Source organism: Pseudorca crassidens, chromosome 4 (assembly GCF_039906515.1).
Source record: "Pseudorca crassidens isolate mPseCra1 chromosome 4, mPseCra1.hap1, whole genome shotgun sequence".
NCBI lineage: Eukaryota > Metazoa > Chordata > Mammalia > Artiodactyla > Delphinidae > Pseudorca > Pseudorca crassidens.
The window spans coordinates 21,983,023-22,010,303 of NC_090299.1; the positions used below are offsets into that span (position 1 = coordinate 21,983,023).

General features: G+C 34.4%; 1 protein-coding gene across 1 annotated transcript in view; it reads right to left on the reverse strand.

Moving 5' to 3' along the window:
• The window catches only part of MYOZ2 (myozenin 2), a 34,984-nt gene extending 9,044 nt beyond the window's left edge, over positions 1–25,940 (reverse strand). Inside the window, exons 1-4 of the mRNA XM_067735199.1 lie at positions 25,761–25,940; positions 25,108–25,201; positions 9,266–9,435; positions 4,106–4,235 (exon numbers count right to left, since the gene is read on the reverse strand). Of these exons, the coding sequence (XP_067591300.1) occupies positions 4,106–4,235; positions 9,266–9,435; positions 25,108–25,183 (376 nt within the window). The 5' untranslated portion in view covers positions 25,184–25,201; positions 25,761–25,940. The remainder of the gene's footprint in view (positions 1–4,105; positions 4,236–9,265; positions 9,436–25,107; positions 25,202–25,760) is intronic.
• Positions 25,941–27,281: the final 1,341 nt, after the last annotated feature.

Sequence of the window (27,281 nt, forward strand, 5' to 3'; positions counted from 1 at the left end):
ATTGCCTCCGGTATCAAATGGTAGTCTCTTTGGTAAGCTGCTTCTCTCCGCTTGCCGCTTAAATGTTGGTGTTACCCAAAGCTCTTTTCTTAGACTATACACTCTGCCTAGAAAATTTCATTTATATTCTTGGCTTTAACTGTGACCTACATATTGACGATTCCAAGGTTTGTTTTTGATCTCCAGGCCCTTCTATTCAACCACCTATTATATTTGTCCAAATTAATACTCTCCTGGCACTCTTTATAACCTATCTAGACCTACATGTATCCGTTTTCCAATACATGCTGCTTCTTTTTGTATATTGGTCATCTTAGCAAATGTTATTACTACCCTCAGATGTCCAAGACAGAAGCACTGTCCTAAACAATTCGTCATTCCCACAACAAATCAATAAGTATTACCAACTATATTTGAGGATTTCTAAAATAGGGGCCCTCAACTTTGTGTTTCTGAATCACCTTGGCACCGACTTAAAATGTTGATAATGGAGTCTTCCCTCCAAAGACAGGAAGTTTCAGATATTGCTTACAAATTGTATGCAGGTGATTTGCAAACAGAACATTGGGAGATCTTGTTCTAGCAAATTACCTCTTTCCTCCTCATTTCCATTTTTCCCTACCTGGTTCAGGCCCTGCACATCTCTTGCCTGGGTTTTCACAGTAGTCTTCATACTTATCCTTTAGCTCTCAACCCTTCGTCCAGGCACCTCCCTGTTGCTGCCTGAGTGACCTTTTTAAGTGGAAAACTTTATCAGGTCACTCACTTCCCTTACTCCAGGTTCTATTATGGCTCCCCAGGACAAAAGTCAAAACTACTCAGCAAGGGAATTCCTTGGTGGTCCAATGGTTAGCACTTTCACTGCCATGGCCTGTGTTCAATCCCTGGTCAGGGAACTAAGATCCCACAAGCCATGCAGTGTAGCCAAAAAAAGAAAACTATTCAGTATGACACAAATGGCCCTACCTAGCTGTCCAGCCAGCCTCATCTCCTGCCCTCTCCTCTCACATTTTATGTTCCAGAACTGTGGCTCTACTTGAAACTTGTATCCCGTTATGCCTCCCTATTTGTTCCATTTGTTCCCTGTGCCTGGAACACTCTCTCTAACTCTTGTCACCTACAAATTGCTATTTTAAGCCTTAGCTTGAGGTTATCACTTCTGTTTATTCACTCCTGACTTTCCCAGGAAAGCAGAGTTACCTTTTACCATGTCTTTTCTTTGTATAGTATACATAACTCCATTACCATGACTACCACATTTTATTTCCTATTCCTTTCCTAAAATTGATCAGAGTCAACCATATAGAAATTGGAAAATTTCAAATTCTGTATTTTTAAAAACGTATTCAAATCCCACTACCAAAACACAATTTTTCCCATTTTTCTTCACCTATAAGCATAATGATCACATAACTATAATTCTAGTGCACATGGAATCTTGTATTTTATTGCAAATCAATTTTGTTTGAAATACTTTTGAAAGCTTCTACATCATGTTCATGATCATTTTAAGGGTTTTGTAATAATCTAATAATAATCTATTGACTTGAGGAACTATAAATGGTCTAATCTTTTCACATTTTTGAACATTCCAGGTTTTCAGATTTTTTAATAGACAGAATTAACTAATAACTTTTTTCTTTTTTTGATACGCTGAATTATTTACAAGAAAGAATCCACATAGTTTAACCTCTGAGAAATAATACAATTCAACAATGCTATATGCCAACATTTTTGTTTGATTTTTAAATATATTTTTAATATAACTTATTTAAATTCAAAGGAACTTCATTCCTACAGTATTGTGGCATCGTAAGACTTATTAATTCATATTTGAGATAAGTTGGCTTGTGGAGACATAGTAGGTTAATCAATAAAAATTTTTGCTAAATTGGGATAAGCTATAATTTGCCCCCTGAATTTGTTATACTTTTCAACTCATCGACCAAGAAGGAAGGATCCATTACTCTTGCTTAATCACAAGCTATCTGATAACCTCCAAACTCTCCCTTTTCTTAGTCTATATTACACAGACATATCCAAATATTTAATAATTGAATATTTAGCTTTAAATAGCTATATGAATTTGTATTTTCAAAATTTCTCTCTCTCTTTATATATATACATAGATAGATAGATAGATAGATATTAATAGATAGATTCCTGATGGTAAATAAAATGTACATATGATATTGAATTATATATGCAGAGAGAAAATGAGACTACAAATATAGTGTGGACATTTGTCCTGTCTCCCTATGTATGATTCCTTGAGGGTAGAGATGAATTTTTCTATTCCTTTTGCAATTTCATAGTTTATGATAATGATTAATAATAAACATTTTAACTTAGTAATGGGAGTACCAGATTGAATCAACATAAACTTTTCTATATGTCTTCTGTTTCCTATTTAAAAAAAAAACCCGGGCTTCCCTGGTGGCACAGTGGTTGAGAGTCCGCCTGCCGATGCAGGGGACACGGGCTCGTGCCCTGGTCCGGGAAGATCCCACATGCCGCAAAGCGGCTAGGCCCGTGAGCCATGGCCGCTGAGCCTGCGCATCCGGAGCCTGTGTTCCGCAACGGGAGAGGCTACAACAGTGAGAGGCCCGTGTACCGCAAAAAAAAAAAAAAAAAAAAAAAAACCCTACCATTCCAAACATTAGAAAGCAAGAGGTTGCAATATAGTGGTTGGAGCTAAAAGAATATGTATATAGTCTGTTGAGTATTAAGAATATAAAGGTGGGTAGGGAAAGGATTAATTTTAACTGAATACTTTATTATATGTTAGTGACTATACTTACATTTTCACATTTAATTCTCACAATGACCATGTGCAGTGAGATTTATTTTCCTTATTTTACAGATGGAGAAAACTGAGACTCAAAGAGATTTATTTTCCTTCCCAACACAGTAGTAAAATGGGCAGAAATGAAAGGAGCCTGCAGGTTGAACCCAGGTCTGTCTGATTCTAAAGCTTCTTTTTCCCCCATGTGCTTAATGTTGTATTCGAGAACTTAAAATTGTAAAGCTATTTGAGAACTCTATTACAATGCTTCACTTCAGAATTCTGTGCATTCTAATTGTGTATTTGGTTCCCTTCAATGTTAGTTTATTATGTTTATCAATACCTTTTCTCATTGTGTTCAGTAAGAATGTCCTGATAAGTCTAAGCTCATCAGTGACTGACATTCAACTTACTTTTAAATAAGATTTAATATTATACAGTTGCTTTACTTATATATTTTCAAAAACACTAGTGCTATTTGAGAAGATTTCCAGAAGTACTCTTGCTAAATTTAACTGCTTAATTTACAAACATATGACATAAGTATTGCTAATTTCAATATAAAAGTAGTTGAAAATTTTATAAACCTACTTTATACATTACTCTTGAGGAAAAACTTAAGGGTATTTGCTTTAAGTTATTTTGAAAAGTTATTGTCTAAATAGATCAGGTAATTTTTCTGATTGAATATTTCAAAATCAAACAGTACTTCTAAGTAACATATACTGATTTGGATAGCATTTGCTTCTCTTTTAAGATAATAAACAAATATACAGTATTAAAGGATTGCATTTAAGGTTCTGTAAGAGAGCAGAAAATAACAAAAGCAATCTCCACAAGGTCGCTTCACATGAGGCATCTGTAAATTTGGTACCAGATCTGGATTTAATTCTTGAACAGTCAATATTGGCTTATAGCTATTCACAACCTCAGGTTCTTAATTTGTAAAATGAGGATTATAATAAATGTCATAGAGTTATTATTAAATTAGACAAATATATATCATAGCAATTCATAAATTATACAGTTCTATACAAATAGGATTTCAATATAATTACAAACAACTTAATTTTTAATATAATAGGTGATTGCCAACAAATACAATGGACCATCTGAAAGAACGTAAGACTCCTGTAAATGTTTTACAAGACTCCTCTAGGTCTAAATCTTTACATTTGTCCTGAACTTATCTACAAAGTAAATATATAATGAGAAAAGCTGTATCATTTAGATACCATTTACTAAAGAATCCAAATGACTTGAGTCATATATTTAAGTGCATAACAACTTTATTGTTCTATTTGTAAGGGGATTAGTTACCTGGTGCAATGTTTTCTGGATTTGGGGGACTTCGTGGATCCGGGGTGTTAGGAGGAGTAAATGGGGCTTGCTGTGAACTACTTTCCAAGTTGCTTCCATCCAATTTCTCATTCTGCATGGCAATATTGTGCTGTATTTGATCAAAAGTAAACTCAACTGAAAACTCAAAAATATTAGATACACTAATAGGAGAAATCATGTGCAAGATGCCATTTGTATACTTAGAATTTAAATACAATGCCACTTCATTGTTACATGAGGTCTCAATAATTTATATTGTAATTAGTTGAGCTATTGAATGAGAAATTTTACTGATACCAATCTAAGATCTGTTTTGTGATGGCAATCCACTTAATTAATTGAGCCTTACTGTGTGCCAGGCACTGTGTCTAGGGCTTTGTATCAATTATGTAATTTGCTATTCACAACATACCTAAAAGGGAAATCTAAGTATTTAATTTTTAAGTCTTTACTAACTTAATATCATACAGCATACTCACCAAACATACGGCTTAGTCATTGTTACATTACTATTTTATTTATACTTGGGATTTAATGATATGCTTTAATATGCCTTGTTTTAAAATTTAATCTGAAATTTGGACAGCAGTCATATATAACAAAAAATATTTGCACTTTAAGCTGCATGAACTTATAGAAGGAAGAATTTGGGGTTTCTAGAAAATAAAATGCTTAGAAGAGCATTTGTCTTTAAAGTTTTAGGTGAATTTGTTTTACTCTTATAATTTGGGATTTATTCTATGGCAATATAGCAGTTTAAAAACAGTCAGTTTGCATTTTAACAGAGAAAAACAGACATTGTAATAGGTTATATCCTCAGAAATATGGCTAGGACTTATCTCTATGGTAAAGTATTGTTTTAATCATATATGAGAAATATATATATACTTTTTAAAAAGCCAATCTATTTAAGAAGTGCGTAAAGTCAAATCATCTTTTAACTTTAGAAGGAAAAATTTATTGAAAGGCATAGCAAATAAAGACCAATTTTGACTTTCTTCTGTATGACATAAGCAGAAAGTAGTTTAAAATATTTTTTCATTTCTGTATTTATTTATAAGATGATAAGGTAAAGTACAATTTTACAGTTTAATACTTATTCAACTTTATAGAAATGTGAGGATAAAAGACTATTTTGTCCTAAAATCCAAATACTATAATTAAAGGCCATAAATTAAGGCCTCACCTGATAAAATTATGAAGAAAATTAAGTTTATTGCATTTTCAGGCTTCTCCCACCCACAGCCACTCTCCAGGTGCCTTTTACCTTCACCTTACTCTAGGCAGCACCCTGGTAAAGTTGCTGTGGAAATGAGTAGGGCAATGTTAGTAGGGGTAAGCTGGCTTGTGGAGCCATGCAAGAAGGCATGAGAGGCAACATCAACTAGGTGAGTACAGGGTCTTGATTACTGGGCATGAAAGTTTGCATTTTACTCAAGAGGCAATAAGAAACAATTTCTAGAAATGAGTAATGCTATACTCAGATACATCAGTTTTCCATGTTTTGAATTTGGCTCTTGTCTTAAGTGTTCAACTTAATTGACTGGATTAATATCTTTTATCACTTCTGAACCTACATCACCTCTTAGAAAAGAGAAAAGTTCTCCCTAACTTTAATTATAAATAAAAGCTAGTTGACATAAATATAGAAAGTTTAATTGTATCATGCATAAAAATTACTTTTTACAAATTACTGAAATGTGCCCATGAAATGAATTTCACCTAAACTTACAAATCATTCTACCTACATTAATTTAAAAATTGTCACACTAACCTCATTTATAGATAGGAAAATCAACTCTTTCTAAATAGTCATTAATTATCAGGAGACACCTAGTAGCTCTATTGTCATTGTTAAGTATACAAACAAAGGCTTTTAATAGTTGGGTAGTGACTTATTTTAGTTATGATATGAGCCTTAAAGTATTTTTTATAAAGTTATTTTTTGAACAAAATAAATAAATGTTCAGAATCTCAATATATTTAGTTTGGTCTTATTTCAGAATTACTTGTTACAGTATACTTCCCCTTTTCCCAGTATTATCTAATATTTTAAGGATTTTGAAAAGTCCATAGTTACTAAAAGCTGATGTAGTCTTAACTGTAAAATGTGAATTGTTTTGATTAACATCCTTTTGTTGTGATTTATAGAAGGGACTTTTAATTCTGATGAATCATTCTTCTATTTTATTTTCACTCTAATGCTCATTTTCTTCATCCTTTTTTTTTTTTTTTTTGCCTATTTCTGTAAGAAGTTGATCAGTTCATGAACTAGGGCTTCAAAATTGGCATATGTAGCAAGCAACGTATCTTCATTTCTTTTTAAAAATGCCTATTTTCTGTTGTTATTTATGACATAAGAAGTTTTGTGTGGCTTCAGTTTGCCAGTTTCTCAGCAATAGAGTAAGCCCAAAGCTGTGCTTTTTTTTTTTTAATAACACTTAATATTTAAACCAATGGCATTCATTACCAGGGAGTTGATTTATATTTTCATCTAATGATGTCCTGAACATTATAATAAAATAAGAAATGCATAAATATAAGTTAAATAATTATTTTGACAATATCTATAGCTCAAGGGAAGCAGTAAAAGGAAAAGGTCATTTCAGAAAATGTAGTCAATAAGTTAATTTGATATAAATCATATAAAGATGATTCAAGAATTAGATTATAAGTAAATAGTTGTTTTCTATTTTTCAATGTTATTTTGTCTCTCTATCACTAGACAAGAGCTATTTATCTTTGAAATCCCAGCATAGTTTCTAGAACATGGTAGGCAATCAATAAATTTTTGCCAAAAGTATAAATAAATGAATGGAACTAGACCTGAACCTAATATTTTTTAAATTCCTGTCACATTATCAATGCTTGCTTCAAGTTGCAATCTAATACCGTGATAAAGCAAATGTGTCATCATACAATGTAGCTCACTACCTTCCTCAGTGATTTATTATGCAGGTCATTTTTAGAATTAGGATCAGAGAACACAGATCTTTAAAGCCAGAAAACACCTTACAAAACCATTTGCATCAATCCCTTATTTTATAAATGAGAAAACAGGTCCAGAAAGGCAAAGAAAGTTTTAAATTGACTCCAAATTACACAGATTATGGGAGAGCCAGGACTGAACCCTGGTCTTCCAGTTTCCAGGCCAGAGTTTCTTTTAATTACACCATGACAAGTGTCAGTGCAAGAACTCTAGAATTCTGAGAGCTGGGTTTCAGTCTACTTACTATGGTGTTACTTAAGCCAAATAAATATATGTACTTCCTTGAATACTACTTTCCTCATTTCTAAAGAAGAGAGAGTAAATTTCATCAGACTTCAGAGTATGTTATGTAACTCAATGACATGTGACTTTATTCCATATATTATTATTGTTTATTGCTCTATGTTATTTATCAGCATTTAATTGTTTATTTCAATATAGCTATTTGGGATTATTTTATTTATTTAGTTCCCAATCTTCTAGGAACACTGAAAAACTATCAAGACCTGTTCTTAAACATTTTACCTATGACCAGAACATTTGACCACAGGTGTATAAGATTATTGTCAGTAATTGGAAATACTAGTGATAAGAGAATATGCTTTATTCTAATGGACATTTTAAATCTCATTGTACCTTCCACCAGAACTGTAGTTAAAGCATTATACTTAGAGATATAAATGTAAGTTATGAAAACTAGATTTATTCATTTATTCAGATGTCTAGACTTGTAGATGACTTTTCAGAGAATCTCCCTTAAGCTGCTATATTTCATATTATTCTTCAAAGCTGCTTCTCTGTTGTCATTATTGAAAGAATATGATTATATAATTACACTCTGTCAGATGAGTTAAGGGTTATTTTAGGCTCATGCTGTATTAGCTGCAGACATTTTCTGATAAGATGATACTGGGCATAATTATAGGGTAACATAACATTGCATTTATCCATGACTTCAAGTGAAAACCATTCTTCATAAGTGTAAATACTATGGTTGAGTAAAATTTGATGTCTAACTGAATTCATAATTATAACTAAATTCAATTCATGGATGTTGAAGGATGCTCATTAATGTGAAAAGAAACTGTTTAAGATGTTCTCTAACCATTTATTGTTAACCAGCATCATAACAAGGGAAATAGTTCAGGAATGAAAAAAATTGTATTGTTTGTGAGTGCGGTTGTTAGTTCTGTAATGTGTTTTAGTAATTATGATAAAAGGTCAGTGAAACCAGTCTGTTTCCTTTAAAGAATTTAGCTGTCCATTCAAAACAACTTAACTAGTGATGGCAGCTGGAAAGGTTTCAGGTTTAAATTCATAAGTAAACTTATAGACTTTTCATAGCTACAGGAAGAAACCCTCAATAAAAATACACAAAATACAAAAAAACAACTTATATTTGTTGTAGTCTCTAGCATCTCCTCAAATTTAGAACCAATGCACTGTTACTTTTTGATTCTTCATACCTGGTATTTTATTTTTAAAGTCATTTTCCCAAAGCTAATTGTTTTTCTACTACGAACTTCTTCCTCTAAAATCTCTCTGAATGACAAGAGAATATGGTATTCATGCAATATGTAAAATATTGTTTGCTTTTTTAAACTTCTGATTGATGAAAACTTTTGTCCAAAGAGTTTTATCCACATTGGTTTTGTTGTTAATAAATAACAGACTTCTCTACACAATGTGGAATAAATGCTTTGAAAGGAGATCAACTGTGTCTGTAGTTCCCAGGCATGTTTTACTGCCAGGATGTATTCAGCCAATAAAATGCTTATACTTACTTTATGGAGCACTGTGTGCTTTGGAAATATTTCCATCCCAAACATTTAACCAGTGGTGATAAGACCATGGAAACTTTTAGTACCACAATGTCCACTCCCTCTCCCTGGTCTTAGCAGAACAGAGGAGCTCTTCAGTGCCAAATCTACAAACTTACAATGTCTGTACTGAACTAAAAAGATACTCATATCATGCATAATATTTCCTTTGTTTATCCACCTAAACTATTCATTATCATGAAACTAAAAAGTCTAACAGAATCAATGAAAAGAAAATTTGTAGAATACTTGTTTGAGAATCTAATAACACATATAAATTTAGAAGTGCTGCCCGTTTATTTAGATACCACATTATCAAGTTATACCTACATTTATTTGTGCTTTAGATTCATAATGGAAATTTTCAAATGTATATTTGTCAGATCTTCTTTGTCGCATCTTAAACAGTCTGGCACCACGGTTACTGAGATGGGATAATTCTTCCAACATGATGTCTCTGGGGATGCTGACTTTTTTGCCCAGGTCCATGCCATCTACATCTGTAAAACAATATTCATGTGCATGAAAACCCCAAGATAAGCATTTTTAAATGCTTTGCTAAATTTCATAATTTATTGCCCTCTATATGCTAGTATAGTGACTAAAATATAGGCTCTTTACTCAGACTGCCTTGGGTTGAATTCTGGCTCTACTACTTTCTAACTGTATGATCATAGATATGTTACTTATTTTTTGTAAACCTCAATTTCCTTATCTCTAAAGTGGGGCTAATAATAACACCTACTGCATAGGGTTGATTTGAGGATTAAATAAAATGTTTCTTATCAAACACTTAGCATCATACCTGGCACATAGAAAGAGTGAATGAAAGTAAGCTAATGACACTATTAATTTAATCTTTCCTTATTTAGTGAGTTTTCAAACAACACTGATCATAATTCTCTTCATAAGCTCTGTTTGACTCCCAACATTTTTCTGTATCAATTTTAGCAGTCTCTGTTACAAGAATGTCTACCCTTTGGCCCATGCCACCCATTTTCCTGTCTCTGTCAGAATGCTATTCATTCTGCATCTAGCACCAAGGAGCCTAACATAAAGTAGGTAGGTGATAAGCATTAAATCAACAAATCCTTCTCAATCTAGCTTATGTGCCATTTCTGTCAATTCCTTCTCTAAAATCTTTATTCATAATTATTCATGCCTTTTCTGTATTCCCATAGCACTGAATCACAATTACTTGATTCCGTTTTACTTATTTTATGGCTTGCACATTCTTTATGTTTTTGTCTTTGTGTCCCCCATGCCTTAAATATAGGAGATGTTCAGTAAACAACTGAATGTAAACAACAGTAAACAACTGAGATGTTCAGTAAACAACTGTTATTTTCTATTTCTAGTACTGAAGGACTTTTCTAAAATCCCAAAGAAATAAAACTCCTCCACTTGCACCTTTAATCAGAAATATCTTTTTGTGTAACCCACAGAGTTCTTTTGCCACTGTGGACTGTTCTTAAATGCAAAGAAGAAAAATTGGACCATTTGTAAAATAAATAATTATGCTGGTTGATGGGGACAACATTTTCTGATGTAACAAATTAACCCTAATAATTAGGCTTTTGGAGGTCTTTAGGGATAAAATAATAAAATTACTTACAAATTTTCTCCCCATTTTGCCTTGAAAAAAAATCAATTTGTTTATATATTTTGATGTTACCCAGAGAGGAGCTCCACTAATTATAAAAATTATAATATCAAGACTTCTGCTTCTGGGAAGATAGAATAGATCTACTTTTCCCTATACTTTTACTAAGTAAAACTAAAAATCCTGGACATTATGTATAAAATAAACATAAGAAGACTCTGGAAGTTGGAGAGAAGAAGGCAGACCAGCTAGGGACAACAAAGTCCTTCCTCAGGATCCAAGGAACAACAAGGTACTGAATTCTCTGGGTTTTCTTTTAGCCCCATATATCCCAGACTTGGAGCTGAAGATGCTATTAACCCAGAAACACCAAAAGGTGCAGCCAAAAGCCTCCAAAAAGATTGTTCTCACTAGCCAAGACCAGGAAAGAAGCAACCTAGAAAGACAGAAAACTTTTAGACAATAACTACTCTACTTCAGCCAAATACCACAGGAAAAACTTTGGCCTCACCCATATCAACAAAGTTCAAGTGGGGAGCCCAGAATTTTACCCTTGCAAGGCTGTAATGAGGTGCCCCGATGCTCCCATAAGGGTGGTATCAGAGGGGCTAAGGAGGAAGCTGGGACTTTCATCCCTGTCAGCCAGTAACAACCCTCCATCCCTGTAGTGTTAGTGGAGACCAGGTGGGGATTCTGAACTCCTACCCCCTCCTACTAGTAACTAAGTGACCCTCCTCAAGTTTCAGTAGGGGCCAACTGGGAAACCTTGACTTCCTACTTCCACCTGGCAGTGATGAGGTGGCACTCTCCTTCCCCTGCTGAAGCAGTGTCAGACTAGGATAGATAAAACAGAAGGCTTAAATAAGAGCAAGATTCTTAGAACATAATATGACAATATGCAGGCTCAAATAAAAAAATCATTTGTCATACCAAGAATCAGGAAGATCTCAAACTGAATGAAAAAAGACAGGTGCCAACATGAGGTGACTGAGATATTAAAATTAAATAACAAAGATTTTAAAGCAGCCATGATAAAAATACTTCAAAGAGCAATTACAAATTTCTGGAAACAAATGAAAGAAAAATAGAAAATTTTAGCAAAGAAATAAAAAATCATGGCAGAGAAATAAAAGTTGTAAAGAACCAAATGGAAACATTAGAACTGAAAAATAAAATACCCAAAATAAGAAGTTCAGTGGATGGATTCAGTAGCAGAATGGAGGGAATAAAGGAAAGAAATGGTGAATTGAGAGATAGAACAATGGAAATTACCCAATAATAACAACAGAGAAAAACAAATAGACTGGGAAAAAAAAAAAAGAAAGCCTTAGGGATTGGTGTGACCAGAACAAAAGATACAGCATTTGTATCACTGAAGTCCCAGAAGGAGAGGAGGAGGCATGTGGGACTGGAAAAGTACACAAGGAAATAATGGCTGAAAACTTCCCCAATTTGGCAAGAGACATAAACCTACAGATTCAAGAAGCTAAAAGCATTCTATAAAAGATAAATCTATAGAACTCTACAACAAGACATATTATAAACTTCTAAAAACTAAAGACAATGGGAAAACCTTGAAAGCAGCCAGAGGAAAATGACAACTTACCTATAGGGAGAAAAAAATGAGAATGACAGTGGATTTCTCATTAGAAATCATGAAGTTCAGAAGGAAGTGGCACAAAAATGCTGAAAAAAAAGAAATGTCAACCCAGAATCTGATACCCAATGAAAATATTCTTTAGAAATAAAGGGGAAATTGAGACATCTTCAGATGAAGGAAAACTAGGAAATTTGTTGCCTGGAGACCTACCCTCGAAGAATGGTTCATGCTGTTACAACAAAATATCAAAGACTGGTGGCTAATAAACAACAAAAATATATTTCTCATAGGCCTGGAAGCTGAAAGTCTGAGATCTGTGTGCCAGCATAGTAGGTTCAGTTGAAATCATTCTTCTGAGTTGTAGACTGCCTACTTCTTACTGTGTTCTCACATGGTAGAAGGGACAAGAAAGCTCTCTTGGGCTTCTTTCATAAGGTCTTTAATATCATTCATGAAGACCCCACCCTCATGGCCTAGTCACTTCCCAAAGGCCCCATGTCCTAATACCATCAGGGACATTAAGATTTCAATATTTGAATTCTGGGGGGCCACAAATATTCAGACCATAGCAAATAACTAAATTAAGTTCTTTAAACAAAAGGGAAACAATAAAATAAGGAATCTTAGAACATCGGAACAAAAAAAGATTACAGTAAGCAAAAACGTGGGTAAATACAGTAAGCCTTCCTTCCCCTCTTGAGTTTTCTAAATTATGTTTGATCATAGAAGCAAAAATTATAAAACTCTGATATAAATATATGTAGAAAATAGTTAACACAATTTTATTATAAACAGGGGAGGGTAAATAGACATGAAGTTAGATAAGTTTTCTGTACTTCACTTGAACTGATAAAATGACAATATCCGTAGACTTTGATAAGTTAAGCACATATAATGTAATAGAACAACTACCAAAAACTATACAGGTACACTTGAAAAACTATAGATAAATAAAAATGGAATTCTGAAACATGTGCAAGTAATCCGTAGGAAGCTAGGAAAAAGAAAACAGAAGGGAAAAACAGAGACAACAAACAGAAAACAAAAAATAAACTGATAGACTTAAGCTCTACTACATCAGTAGTAGAGCTTAAATAAAAATATTCTAAATACCCTAATTAAAGGATAGAGACTAGCAGACTGGATTTTAAAACATGACCCAAGGGCTTCCCTGGTGGCACAGTGGTTGAGAGTCCGCCTGCCGATGAAGGGGACATGGGTTTGTGCCCCGGTCCGGGAAGATCCCACATGCCACAGAGAGGCTGGGCCCATGAGCCATGGCCGCTGAGCCTGCACATCCAGAGCCTGTGCTCCTCAACGGGAGAGGCCACAACAGTGAGAGGCCCGCGTACCGCAAAAAAACAAAAAAACAAAACATGACCCAAATATAAGCTGTCTAGAAGAAACTCACTTCAAGTAAGTGCCTTGAACAATATAGGCAAGTTGAAAGTAACAGGATAGAAAAAGATATCAAGCAAATATTAATCAATGGAAAGCAGAAGCGCTTATGTTAATTCCAAAGTGGACTTCAGAGCAAAGAAAATTTCCAGAGACAGAGAACGTTATATAATGATTAAAGTGTCAATCCACCAAGAAGACCTAGAAATCCTAAATGTGTATGCACCAAAAAACAGAGCTGCAAATGGAACAAAAATTAATAGAACTAAAAGGAGAAATAGATAAACCCACAATTAGAGTTGGAGACTTCAACATTCCTCTCTCAACAAGTGATAGGACAACAGAGAGAAAATCAGCAAGGATATAAAAGAAATCAACAACACCATCAACCAGTAGGATATAATCCTACCGTTTATAAAATATTTATAAACAGCATAAAATATTCTACTGAACAACAATAGAACACACATTCTTTCCAAGTGCACATGGAGTATATACCAAGATAGACCAATATCTTGGACCATAAAGTAAGCTTCAACAAATTTAAAAGAATCAAAATTATATACAGTATGATCTCTGATCACAATGGAATCACACTAGAAATGAGTAACAAAAAGTTTACAGAAAAATCTCCAAACATTTGGAAACTAAAAAAAAAATCACACTTCTAAACAATCCATGAGTCAAAGAAGAAGTCTCAAGGGAAATAAAAAAATTCATTGAACTCATTGAAATTAAAAATAGAGCATATCAGATTTATGGGGCACAGACAGTACAGTGCTGGGAGGGACATTTATAGCACTAAATGCATACATTAAAAAAAGAGGAAAAGTATCAAATCTATACTATAAACCCAAAGCAAGCAGAAGGAAGAAAATAATAAAGATAAGAGTAGAAATTAAAAACAGAAAAACAGTAGAGAAAAATCAGTTAAGCACAGAGTTGGCTTTTGAAAAGATCAGTAAAATTGACAAACCTCTAGCTAGACTGACACAGAAAAATAGAAATGTAGAAGATACAAATTACCAGTATCAGGAACAAAATAGGGGATATCACTACAGCCACTGCAGGTAGCAAATGGATAAAAAGAGAATACTATGAACAACTCTACATGTAAATTCACATAAATTTGAAAACAGAAAAAATATGACCAATCCCTTGAAAAGCAGAAAGTAACACATCTCACCCAACATGAAGTAGATAATTTGATTAATCCTATAGCTATAAGGCAATTGAATTTATAATTCTAAAATCTCCCCCAAAAGATATCTTCAGACCTAGATGGTTTTACCAGAGAATTCTACCAAACATTTAAAGAAGAATTAACGCCAATGCTACATAGTCTCTTCCTGAAAACAGAAGATGAAGGAACACTTCCCAATTAACTTATTACCTTGATAGCTAACAGAAACAACACACAAAAAAAGAAGCTACAGATCAATATCCCTCATGCTTATAGAAGCAAAAATCTTTACCAAAATATTAGTAAATAGAATTCAACAATACAGAAAAAGAATTCTATACCATGAATAAGTGGGGTTTATTCCAGGGATACAAGATTGGTTCAATATTCAGAAATCAATGTATTCTACCATATTAAATGGCTAAAGAAGAAAAATTACATGATCATACCTTTGGGATCTAGGGCTGGACAAAATGTTGTTAAACTTGACACCAAAAGCACAGTCCATAAAAGGAACTTTGCTTAATTAAGCAAAATTAAATACTTTTGCTCTGAGAAAGACTGTGTTAAGAGGATGAAAAAACAAACTACAGAGTAGGAAACAATATTTGCAAACCACATATTTGAAAACAGACTAGAATATATAAAGAACTCTTAAAACTCATCAGTAAAAAAGCAAACAATCCAATTAGAACGTGGGCAAAAGACAGGAAGAGATATTTCACTGAAGAAGATATACAGATGGCAAATAAGCATAGGAAAAGATGTTCAACATTATTAGTCATTAGAAAGATGCAAATTAAAACCATGAGATATAACTATACACATATCAGAATGGCCAAAATGAAAAATAGTGACAGCATCTAATGCTGGGGAGGGTATGGAGAAACTGGATCACTCATACATCACTGTTGGAAATGTAAAATGGTACAGCCACCCTAGAAAATAATTTAATAGGCTCTGTTAAAAACTGAACATAGGACTACCAGCAATACTGGGCATTTATCCCAGTGAAATGAAAGCTTATGTTCATACAAAAACCTATACACAAATGGTCATAGCAGCTTTGTTCTTAATAATAATAAAAGAAACAACTCAAATGTACTTTAATGAGTAGGTAAAAAGTTAAAAACACTGTGGTCCATCCAAAGCATGGTACTCAGCAATAAAAACGAACAAACTATTGAAACACAGCAAATGGATCTATCTTGAGGGAATTACACTGAGTGAAAAAAGCCAATCCCCAAAGGTTACATACTGTATGATTCCATTTTATAGCATCTTAAAATGAAAAGATATATATATATAAATGGGAGACATTAGTGATTGGTAGGACTCTCTTGACTGCATGAATATCAATATTCTGGTTGTGATATTGTACTATACTTTTACAAGATGTTGCTCTTGTGGGAAACTGGGAAAAGGTACGTGGGATTGCTTGGTATTCTTTCTTACAGCTCCATGTAAACTACATTTATATCAAAATTAAAAGTTTAATAGAGCTATCAAGCCATGAAAAGACATGAATGGCCCTTAAATGTATATTGCTAAGTGAAAAAAGACAGTCTGTAATGGCTACTATATGACTCCAACTCTATGACATTCTGGAAAAGACAAAACCTTGGAAGACAGTAAAAGAATCACTGGCTGCCAAGCGGCTGTGTGGAGGGAGTGGAGATGAAGAGGTTGAGCACAGGGGAATCTTAGGGCAGTGAGACTCTTCTGTATGATACTGTAATGGCAGACGCGTGACAGTGTGCATTCATGAAAACCCATAGGACAGTGCCGCACAGTGTGAAACTTTATGTAAACTGTGGACTTCAGTTAATAATACTACGTCGATATTGGTCCGTCAATCATAACGAGTATAACGCACTAATGCAAGATGGTAATAATAGGAGAAACTGTGTGTTGGGAGGAGAAGGGGTATATAGGAACATTATACTATACTTTCTGTTTAGTTTTTCTGTAAACCTAAAACCGCTCTAAAAAATAAAGTCTATTATTAAAAAAATGTTCAATTTAAAAAATTTCCATAGCCCTTCCTAATGCAGCGCAGAGTGGCATTGTCTACTCTCTAAGGTGAAAAAAAAAAAAATTACAGTCCCCAGGGTTGGCAGAAATAGCTTATGGAAGAGGAATGAAGGTGCACAGCAGGGTAGATGAGGATATTTTACAGTTTCCTGGGATTTGTTTGCCAGCTCTGCTGAGTTCTACAGGGAATATTCACTATTGTTTATTTGCAAGTGTTTGGAGTCTGTTACTGTGTGCTAGCAACATGGAAGGAGCTGGATTATTTTTCAGTGTGTCTATGAATATATCCCTCAGTGTTCTAGAAAGTGTGACAGGAGTGGACTGTTTCAGCTTTTTGATTCTGGAATCAAAATAGCAAGTTCCCTTTAGATCACAAATGACCAAAAAGACACAATATGGCTTATAGTAATTTGATGCAATACTACGGGGTGGAGGGGAAATCTCCTTTAAATGCTTCTTAAAATAATTCAATTAGCAATGCAAGAGAGAGAAACAGGATAAAATAATAACACAGAAAATCGAAATCGATAGATTTTTTTTTGTCCATTAACCTTCTAGGAATACACATTCTATGTAATGTATTTATATATGACAAATAATGTTTTTAAACAAATGTTTTAATGGGACATTTTCAGGAAATAAAAATGCCCCAAAGCAGGCAGCCACTAGAAAATGCAAAAACAACAGTCTTTATATTATAGCAATGGAATCTCTCCTTACAGTTAAGGCTACAAAGTTTTTTTCATAAGGAAACCAAAACAGGGATGCAGCTTTTCTCTTTCTCTCCTTTTCTGTTACCAATTTGAGTCATTATAAACAGTTAAATGAAAATAGAGGAGCTAGAAAAAGGAATAGCATATTATTATGCTATTTTCTATAAGTTCTAAATTTCAAGCTATGGCATAAGTTTAATTTGGGGATCCCAAGACAAAAATTTGAGAAAATGTTTTTATCTCATTTTCCTCTTCCTAATGGCCCCCAGTATTAGCTGATTCCACCAATGTTTCTGAAATAACCACATGCCCTACTTGAATTCCATCCCTCTGGCCACTTAGATTTACAATAGTTTTCTGGGGTATATTTGACAGGAATTAATTAACCTTTGTGATTGATACAGGAACAGGTGTGTGACCTGACCTAGGTCAATGAGGCAAAATATCAGGACTTTTCTTTGTGTACATTGTGTCAAAGATACTTTCTTTTCCTGCTGCAGGTAAGCACGGATGTATATTGCCCAGGAAACTGTTGGTATGCACTTGATAAAATGATAGAGCCAGATGTGGGGTGAAGCTTACCCCAAGAAAATCAGAGCAGAGGGAGAAAGAAACCTGGTCCTTAATGGCATACTTGAGCTGCCAGATGAAGACTTATCAAATCACCTCTGAACTTTTCAGTTATGTGAGGCAATAAATTCCCTTTAGTTCGTTTCTGATTTTCTGCTATTTTCAACTAAAAGCATGCTAACTATGGTTATTCTCTTTAGATCTTCATCTCACTGATGTAGGTCCAAAAAGTCTATTAAGATTGGAATCAAGAAAGAGTAAAGAAGAATAGCCTAGAAGCCCAGCAATGGGGGCCTCGAAGAGGAGAGGAAAAAAAGAGCAGAAGTATAAAATATGGATATACCTCTGGCCAGACTCATTTGGGCTCATAAGAAACATTCACTCCTTTTTAGCAAAACACAGTAATCATCACCCAAGTTGCTACAAGGAGTAGATGTGCAGCAAGAGCCATGAGGAACTTACCTACCCTCAATAATCAGTTGGTACAATCCATTATTACTAGTAAATTTATACCACAAGAGAGGAGATAAAAGAGACAAAAAGGAAAGAGGAGAAGGCACACAAAATAATTGACCAACTCTCAACTCTCTTTGCTTATTCTTCATACTTCCTTCTACTACCTTTAAGCCTAAATTTTCTCCCTCTTACTCTGTAAGTAACAGACAGTGAGTTAATAGTTGGCTTTGAGTGACCATCTAAAGGTCCTGTGTATCTCTGGGACCAGAAGCACTGCATGAGAAATCTAGTGGTGTCTGGAGCAGGCTTGTACTGGTTCACAAGAGTCGACTGATAAATTTTCAGAAATTCTGTTAGCCAGTAGTTAAACTCAGTGAACATAACCACTATTAAAATTAAATTATATAAACTTAATAATAAGTTATATTAAAAAGAAAGCAATAAATACTCAAAAATATCACTTTCTAAATGTTTTACTCCTTTTTGCTATTATCTATGCTCTTGATGTTTTCTTATATCTATTATATCTGTATGGTGGAAATACTGTATAGTGTTGTATTACTACACATCTCTTCCCAACTCTGCATTCAGTTTCTCCTTGATGGTAGCTCAAAATTGGCCATGGCAAGAGTATTTATACCACAGAAATTGGCAAATTCTACAAACCAAGGCATTTTTCCCCCCAAAGAACCAGTTAAATATTCACTAGCATACTGATAGAGACATAGGAACATTTTAAGTCAATATATTTTGCATAAACAAACAAACAATAAAAGACATAAACTAAATTCTCCAAGGTTTTTTTTTCCCCTTCCCTTCCAGTAGTTAAGTTTATGATGTAATTGGCGCTGGAGTTCCAGACCATCTGTGAGTTGGGAAATCTAATGTATGAACACTTTCATTTACTTAAACTTTCAGAGTGAAAAGAATGGTGTCAACTGAGCAGATAGAATCCAAGTTCAGCTGTTCCCTGCCCTTTATTGCAAACCTCTGTGCAGGGTCTTAACAGTGTGTTTAATCTGGATGCCTGATAAATGATATAACTTATTCAGGGTTCATATCCTTGCCCTGATGGATTAGAAGGTTGTCTTTGTGGCATTAGATCATCTATTGAAAATAATATTGCTAGGCATGCTTTCCTGTTAATGTCGTTTATAGTGCTCCAGAATTTTCCATTTATTCTTTAAAGATTTTATAGGACTTAATCTATTATAGTTTGCTATTATTTTAAGGAAATAATGATTATTTTGGAATAAATATCTAATTATAAAAAACTATTACAATATAACTTTAGTGTCTTGACCATTATCAAATTAATTCACAAAAACCTCCACATTTTTCAATCTACTAGAAATATTAAATAATTGTAATCAATATTCTTTCTCAGTAATGTCCTCAAATGTGCATTATTTTTGTAGCTAAATTAAGATTTAAAATCTTACATTAAAAAGTTCAAACTTTTGATTTTTGAATATACTTTCCTTCCACTTTAACCATATTACTATGAGTACTGGAAACCAAATGGAAAATTGCATTTTATTGGGAGAGTATCAGTGATCTTTGAAAATGTGATCAATTCCTTTTTCAAACCTTTCTTCAATATGTAGTCTTATGAGCAGACACTGAACCTAAATTCCTCCAAAAAACATTTTTTTTTCACATTTATATCATAGGTTAACATTCTAAAACTTAGTCAACAAGGATTTATGTGTGCACAGGTAGTTCTGTATTTTTAATTTGTAATTTTGATCCTGCCAAAGTTACATATTTAGTTAGATCAGTGAATCCAATTCATAGTTTGTAAAGATACCCACTTATAAATAATAGTAGTAAGACGAAAGATCTTTTAAAACTGTTTCGCCATGATTTACGGGCAGCTGCAATTCTGGTAAAATGGGCAAAACCACAGAAGGGGAGATAACTGAAATTGATTTGCTTTAGGGTGGTCCTATCAATTTACTTAAAAGCCTGATTGAAGCCAAGAGATTTTCTCTACACTTAACAGGACTCTTCTGCCTGTTTACAGACAGTTGGCCTGTGTAGATTGAATAATAGTCCATAAATATACATTATTGCATACTGCAACATGCATATATACATATTATATAAAAGTTAATAGTCCAGACTGTGGTTTTGAATAATACTTGAAAAGTCTACATTTGATTAAAAGTTTATTAGTAATCTTTAATAATTTTCTGTAGATTAAAAAGTTGGTTTTGAAACTCATCTGGGATTCTATATTTTCCTATTTCATATCTCCTTGCCTTGATTTGAGTTCAAAAATTTACTGTTAATGTATTACCATTCAATAACTGTGTAAATCTATAAACATTTAAAAAATGAGATTACCAATGTATTGAATTATGCAAATTGAGTTACACAAACCAGTAATTCATCTAGTACTATTTATAGGACTTATATCTAGAGCATATTAGAATGAAAAAGGCAACAAAGAAATGATGTTCATCATTCTTCTAGGATGATAGAATATGGCAAGAATTAAACATTGTAATTTCAACTTTGGTATAAATTGGAATTTAGCCTAGTTCTCTGCTGCTACTTTGCTGGAGAGCGTTATTAGAGGTTTAGAAATCTATGGCATGCTTAGAAAAATCCATGATTTCACAACATATTATTGCACACCAATTTTCAAGATAAAGCATGCTTTTTCTTCGGGTTATGAGAATGCTAATGTGAAATTTTAAACCAAAGAAAACTAACAAATTTGTACATTAAGCATTAGGTTAAGTTCTTTTTCTCCCCTAGACTTTTTACATTTGATCTGTAATGTTTAAGTCCTTCCTGGTGTCCTCATTTTTATATTGATGACTTGATTAATTATACTTTAAGATATGCTTATACAGGAAAAGTAAAAGGGGTCTTCACATTATCTTTTGTCTGAAAGTCAAGACATTATATCTATGCTTTTCAAAGTACCCCTGCAATTTGTGTTAATATTATCACTGCCTCTGTTATTGGTGGAAAAACTCAAATACACTGATGTTTGAGCACATAGCTCAATTTATTAGAATCATGAAATTTTAGAATTAGATGACTCAACAGATCCAACCTCTTCATTTTCAGATGAGGTATCTGCTGTCTGGTCTGGAACTCAGGGCTCCTGGTACGATATCAACAACAGCACTCCATTTAGAACCTGGCTTCCTGTTTTCAGACCACAGACTAAACTCTTTTCCTGAAATCGCAAAAACAATCTGCTCAGTCCTCTTCTGTGTGCTGGGAAAAGCTGTTCACCAGTCATGAGGGAAAAAACAAACAAAAAAAAAACATACCAAAAAAGCCCTCACAGAGCCCAGGTGTGAAAACTGTAGGATGACTGAAACAACTGTAGTCTTTTTATTTCTGAAGCTCTTCTTCTAAACTGTCAGCAATATCTGTGCTTAAGATCAAGGGACAGCATACTCCCAGTTCTTAGATAATTTTAATTCCTATTCCTTTTCCCCACCATTTCTGGACGGATGCCAGTTGCTCTAGAGTGCCTCTTCTTCCTCCATTCTCATTCCCCATTCTCTTTCTCTATAGACTTATTACTTCCTATTCTTTTATCCTTCCCTCTCTCTCTCCCTTCCTTCAGTAATCAAGTCTCAAATGAGTTACTGAGTGAGAGAGAAACATGATCACCACTGGAGAATATGTACAGCATCAGGAGTAAATAGCACAGGGCTGGTGGGCATGGAACCATTATAAGCCATCTTTTCTTGCCTCCACAACTAATTCATGACAGATAATGGCAAAGTATTTTGGTGTTTTTGTCTTTTAGAATGGCACTTGTTATATCAGAGTTTTTGTCTTTTAGAATGGCACTTGTTATATCAGAGTTGCAACATGGCTCTGATATTTCTGTTTAAAGCTTCTGGGTTTTGCATCACAGTAGTAACACAAAACAGCTACTAATCATCAGCTCTAACACTTTTAATATTGATGTTGATGACCATGTTGATGATCATCATGATATGATGCTGAGGATGGTCTGTCTGAAGGTATAGAGCCTTAGTGTTAGGAGATACTTTTCATTAATTACTTTTGCTTCTGGTACATTATTTGACACCAAATCATTATGGATCCATAATGAGTGAACAATTTGGCATATAGTTAGTAGAGGCTGTGAGTTATCTACATTTTTACTTGTGCTATCCAGTTCTATGTATTTTAGTCTATACGGGTAGGATTTCTCAGTAATTCTTTGAGGTTATTTCTCCTTCAGATTCAATGAGTGCTCTGATGAAAAACTCTCCTTTTTGATTCTTATATTTTCCTACTGATCATCTCAAGGCTCACCAGCTATAGTCTCTCTCCCCACAGCAAGAACTGGACTGAACTCCTAGCTCAGGTTTAGAAGACAGCTCATTTAGCCATCTCATTGTCACATTTCATTCTCCTCCAGGCTAAATGTCTTTGAAGAGTGATATAAAAAATAAATGAATTATAATACTGAAAAAAAAAATCTTGATGCACAAGGGGAGAAGGGAGTGGGAGAAGAACTTCAAATAGCTTCTCTATTCATTTTTGTAGAGGACAATCCAGTCCAAATTTTAATTAGTCTTAGAATTAAGATCAAAAGAGTTGCATGCTTTATCTTAAATTATCCAGGTTTTTGTTGGTTGAAGTGTTTGAAAGTTTGGAGAATTATTCCCAGAAATGTTTCTCTGCAGTCCATGTCTCATTTCTGCCTCCTTAGAAAAAATGATACTCCCCTAGCTCCAGATCTCTAAACACTATGTCATATACAAATAGTAAAGTTCCATGTAAGATGTCAGAGGAAATAAAAGAGGGAAATTATTTAAACTGCTTCCTAAAGTACTGCAGCTGTTTTATCTGAGATGAGTTAAGAAAGAAGTCTGTGATTATCCCTGTTATCTGTAGTACTTGACCTCCAAACAAAGGCAGAGCATGTGACTCCTTTTAAGGGACTAGAAATCTTCCCGTGACTTGGGAGGGAGGACTTCAGCAGACTTTACTTGGCCAGGACCTGTTGGTGGTGAGATTATAGTCTTGAGGGTTTTTTTCCCCTTGAGATATAATTGTACTTTTTCTTTATATTTCATAAAAAAATAAAAGTTATATTATAAAAAAAGGAAAAGATACTCTTATAGGTCTATGTCAGAAATAAGAGAGTAGAATCCAACACATGATTTAAACTGGGAATACATTAAAATGATGGATTGATTTATGATTATGATGCAATTAGAAAATGATAACTTATCCCAAGCCTAGTTTTAAGATAAATAATTTAGTCTCAAACTCAAGTGATTATCTGATTTTTTCCTTATTGATCAAGGAAACTATTAAAACAATTTCAAGTAAACTACATGAAGCAGGAAATACAAAGAAGTGCAAAAATTTAAAAGAAGCCTGAATTTTGGAACCTTGCATTGGTACAAATTTAGTTCTGGTGTCTGATTCAGAATTATTTTCACTTTATTCCAAACTAGTTTGACATCTTAGTAAAACATGGGTCTAAGTTGAATCCAGTATGGTGATTTTGTACTGCAAAAAAATAGAAAACAAAACTTAATAACAGAACCCTTTAGATATGACTGCATTGTGGGGGGAAGCATCTAACACAGTCTCTGATTGGTTCTATTCAGCTTGCTTTATGGAAGGTGAAATATGAAAATGCTATACTTATGCCTTTTCCCAGCTACCTGGTGAAAGATCTCATTGCTCTAGGTCTTAGTATTGTTCAGGTAAAAGGTCACATTCCTTGTTAATAGAAGGGAAATAAGGAGGTGCCCTGAAAACTCCACAAATATATTCTGGAATGGCTCAAATCAGCCCTTAAAACTATCTAGATATTCTACTTATTAACTTTTAAAATTGATGCTATCCTTTGCTCAATTTCCTTTATAACAATCAAAGTTGAATTTCCCTTATAACAATCAAAATGCAATGTATAAAGCATTACTTTCTAGAGTGTTTTGCTAGAACTTAGAGAAGAGAGTGGAATATCATCTTGCATCTAATTTATATTAAATTTTTTTTGAGTTATATGCTTGAGACTATAAGAAATCTATATTTTCCTAGAAATTATAAATAGAAGTAGATTTCCACACAGAATATCTCGGTAAATCAGTTACTAAATATGAAGACTGGTTTCAGGGTTAAAGAAGTTCACAATGAATATGAATTCCAACTTAACACCTTTTTTTAAAAAAAAAAAAAAGGACGCTAGAACAGATTTTGAATGACTTATGTAATATAAGGTAAAAGAAATCAAGATAGATCTTGTGGGATGGACGATGTAGACAGGATTGTATGAGACCTGTCCAAAAAAGAGAAAAAAAGATCTGAGAGTGGTGATATTAACTTATAACGTGAAATGTGAAAGGCAAGCCAAGTAGAATGTACATCAGCTGTCAGATTGCTTCATTCCTTTAGAGCAGTTGTTCATCTGAAAATAGCTTTCAAATGAGAAAGGATGACTACAAAAGGATTAGTTACCATAGGCTTTTATACACCCCCTAGAGCTCCAGGTTTGTTATGACAGAATAGCAAGAATTTAAAGGAAGTAAACTATAGAATATTAAATAACATCAGGAAGAGTCTACATTAATGCTGAGCTATATTATTGCTGTGAAGGGTTTTCACTGATACCATTTCCATGGATTTCCTTCATGATGGCTGATGCTTGCTGTTTCCTCTGCTTCACCATGGTATTATGTGATAGCATGATTTTTTTGTTCCCTCCCTGTGAAAAATAAAGGAACATTATTGAGGCAATGTCAAGAACTCATTTGGAGTGTTTTATAATCATCCTTTTGAGAGACAGAATCTTTGTTCTTTATTAAGAGTTTATTATTGCTTTCTACTGAAAGACTTTAATACCATTCCTTGTCTGGTGACAGAGCATGCTATTCATTGACAGGCAATGTCACAGTGAACAGAGGCTGTTTCTCAGAGTTTCCAGCCCAGTCTTATCTATATACTAGTACAATGATTATTGGGCAATAAGAAACAATGAAAGAGCTGGACTCCTTTCCCCTTCCTCTCTCTTTTCCACAGTTTATTTTAATCTGTCATTGTTTCCTTACTGGCCTCCATTTGTACCAACATCACAGTACATCAATTCCAGCAAATTGTAAGAATGAAGAAAGGACGCCAGATTAAACCAGAACTCTTTGGTGGTAGTATTTTAATATTGGCATCAACAGCTGTCCTTTAAAGCAAAAAAGCCCATTAACGAGTCACAACTCTGAACTTCCTTGGACAACTGACTAAGAGAACATTTTAGGAAACAATATACTTACCTTGCTCTTAGACCGTGCTTTTCAGGAAGGATGAATCCTGATTTGTGGAGGAAAGACTGGAGATGGAATATGGATGGCACTTGGGCCCGATGGTTTTTATCCTTGAGCCTGGGATAGCATGGTCCCTAGCTCTGACTCAAACTGGGGACTGAGCCTTTCTGAAGAGACTGGCATCCAGCTGACATCAACTGACTATATATAGCACCAAATACTTCAGCTACTCATATCTTCCTGGCAAAAGGGAGGAACCAAGAAAGATTAGGTTCTCACCATTGTGTTTCTAGTTTGTGAGATGTTTGAATGAACATACAGAAGGTTTTTATGGAGTACCTTCTGTTTGAAGAGATACTAGCCAAAAAAGAGTTTTAAAACTTTTAAAGATGTACCCCTTACATTACATCTTAATTGAGGTGGCAAAAGATACATATTGAATACGTCAATTAGAACAGAATGATAGATTATTAACAATTAACATGAAAGTATTGACCATAATATCTAAGGAGTTTCAAGAAGAAAGAAAGCAATATGGGGCAGATCAATAGTGCCATCCCTTAAGCAAGAGTGAGAACCTATAGTAAGTTCAGAAAAATGTGTTATATTTGAATGGCGAAGTGGGGGAGCATTCTGTAATGGGCCTTAGAGGTTGAGCCTTGAAGCTATCTGAGTAAAAGCTTAGACTCACAGCTGGGTCATGAGTCTTTCTGAAGAGACCCTGTAGAGAACAGTGCCTGCAAAGTTGACTGATCTCTGCAAGGTCTGGAGTCAAGGATTTCTGTTTGGGAATCAGGATAAGAAGTTGGGAAGGTAGGCCATGTTGGCCTCCTTGCTGGTCTTTGAACACAGAAGCATGTTCCCTCCCACATCCAGGCTTTGGCTCTTACTATTTCCCACTTCCTGGAACATGCGCTCCCCCTACCACTTGGCTTACTCATGCATTCAGGACTCCCCCCAACTATTGATTCCTCATAAAGTCCTTCCCCAGTCACCCTGTCTAAAATATCACATGGGGCTTCCCTGGTGGCACAGTGGTTGAGAGTCCGCCTGCCAATGCAGGGGACACGGGTTCGTGTCCCGCTCTGGGAAGATCCCACATGCCGCGGAGCGGCTGGGCCCGTGAGCCATGGCCGCTGAGCCTGCACGTCCGGAGCCTGTGCTCCGCAGCGGGAGAGGCCACAGCTGTGAGAGGCCCAAGTACCGCAAAAAGAAAAAAATAAAATATCACATGGTGCCACACTCTAATCCCTTACTCTGCTTTACTTTTTAAATACTTTTGTATTAGTTAAGATTAAAGTCGAATGGGAGTGACAGAAAACCCTAAAAACAGAAATTTCAAAAAGATGGAAGTTTGTTTTTCTCACACATAAATTTTGCCCAGAGGTAAATAATCTAGGGTTTGTGTGATTGACATAATTATCACGGGCGCAGTCAACTCTTAACATTTTGCTTCATTGGCCCTAAAATGCAGCCCCTTGGGCTTAAATGATTGCTTCAGCTCTAGTCAGCATGCTCTTATTTCAGTCA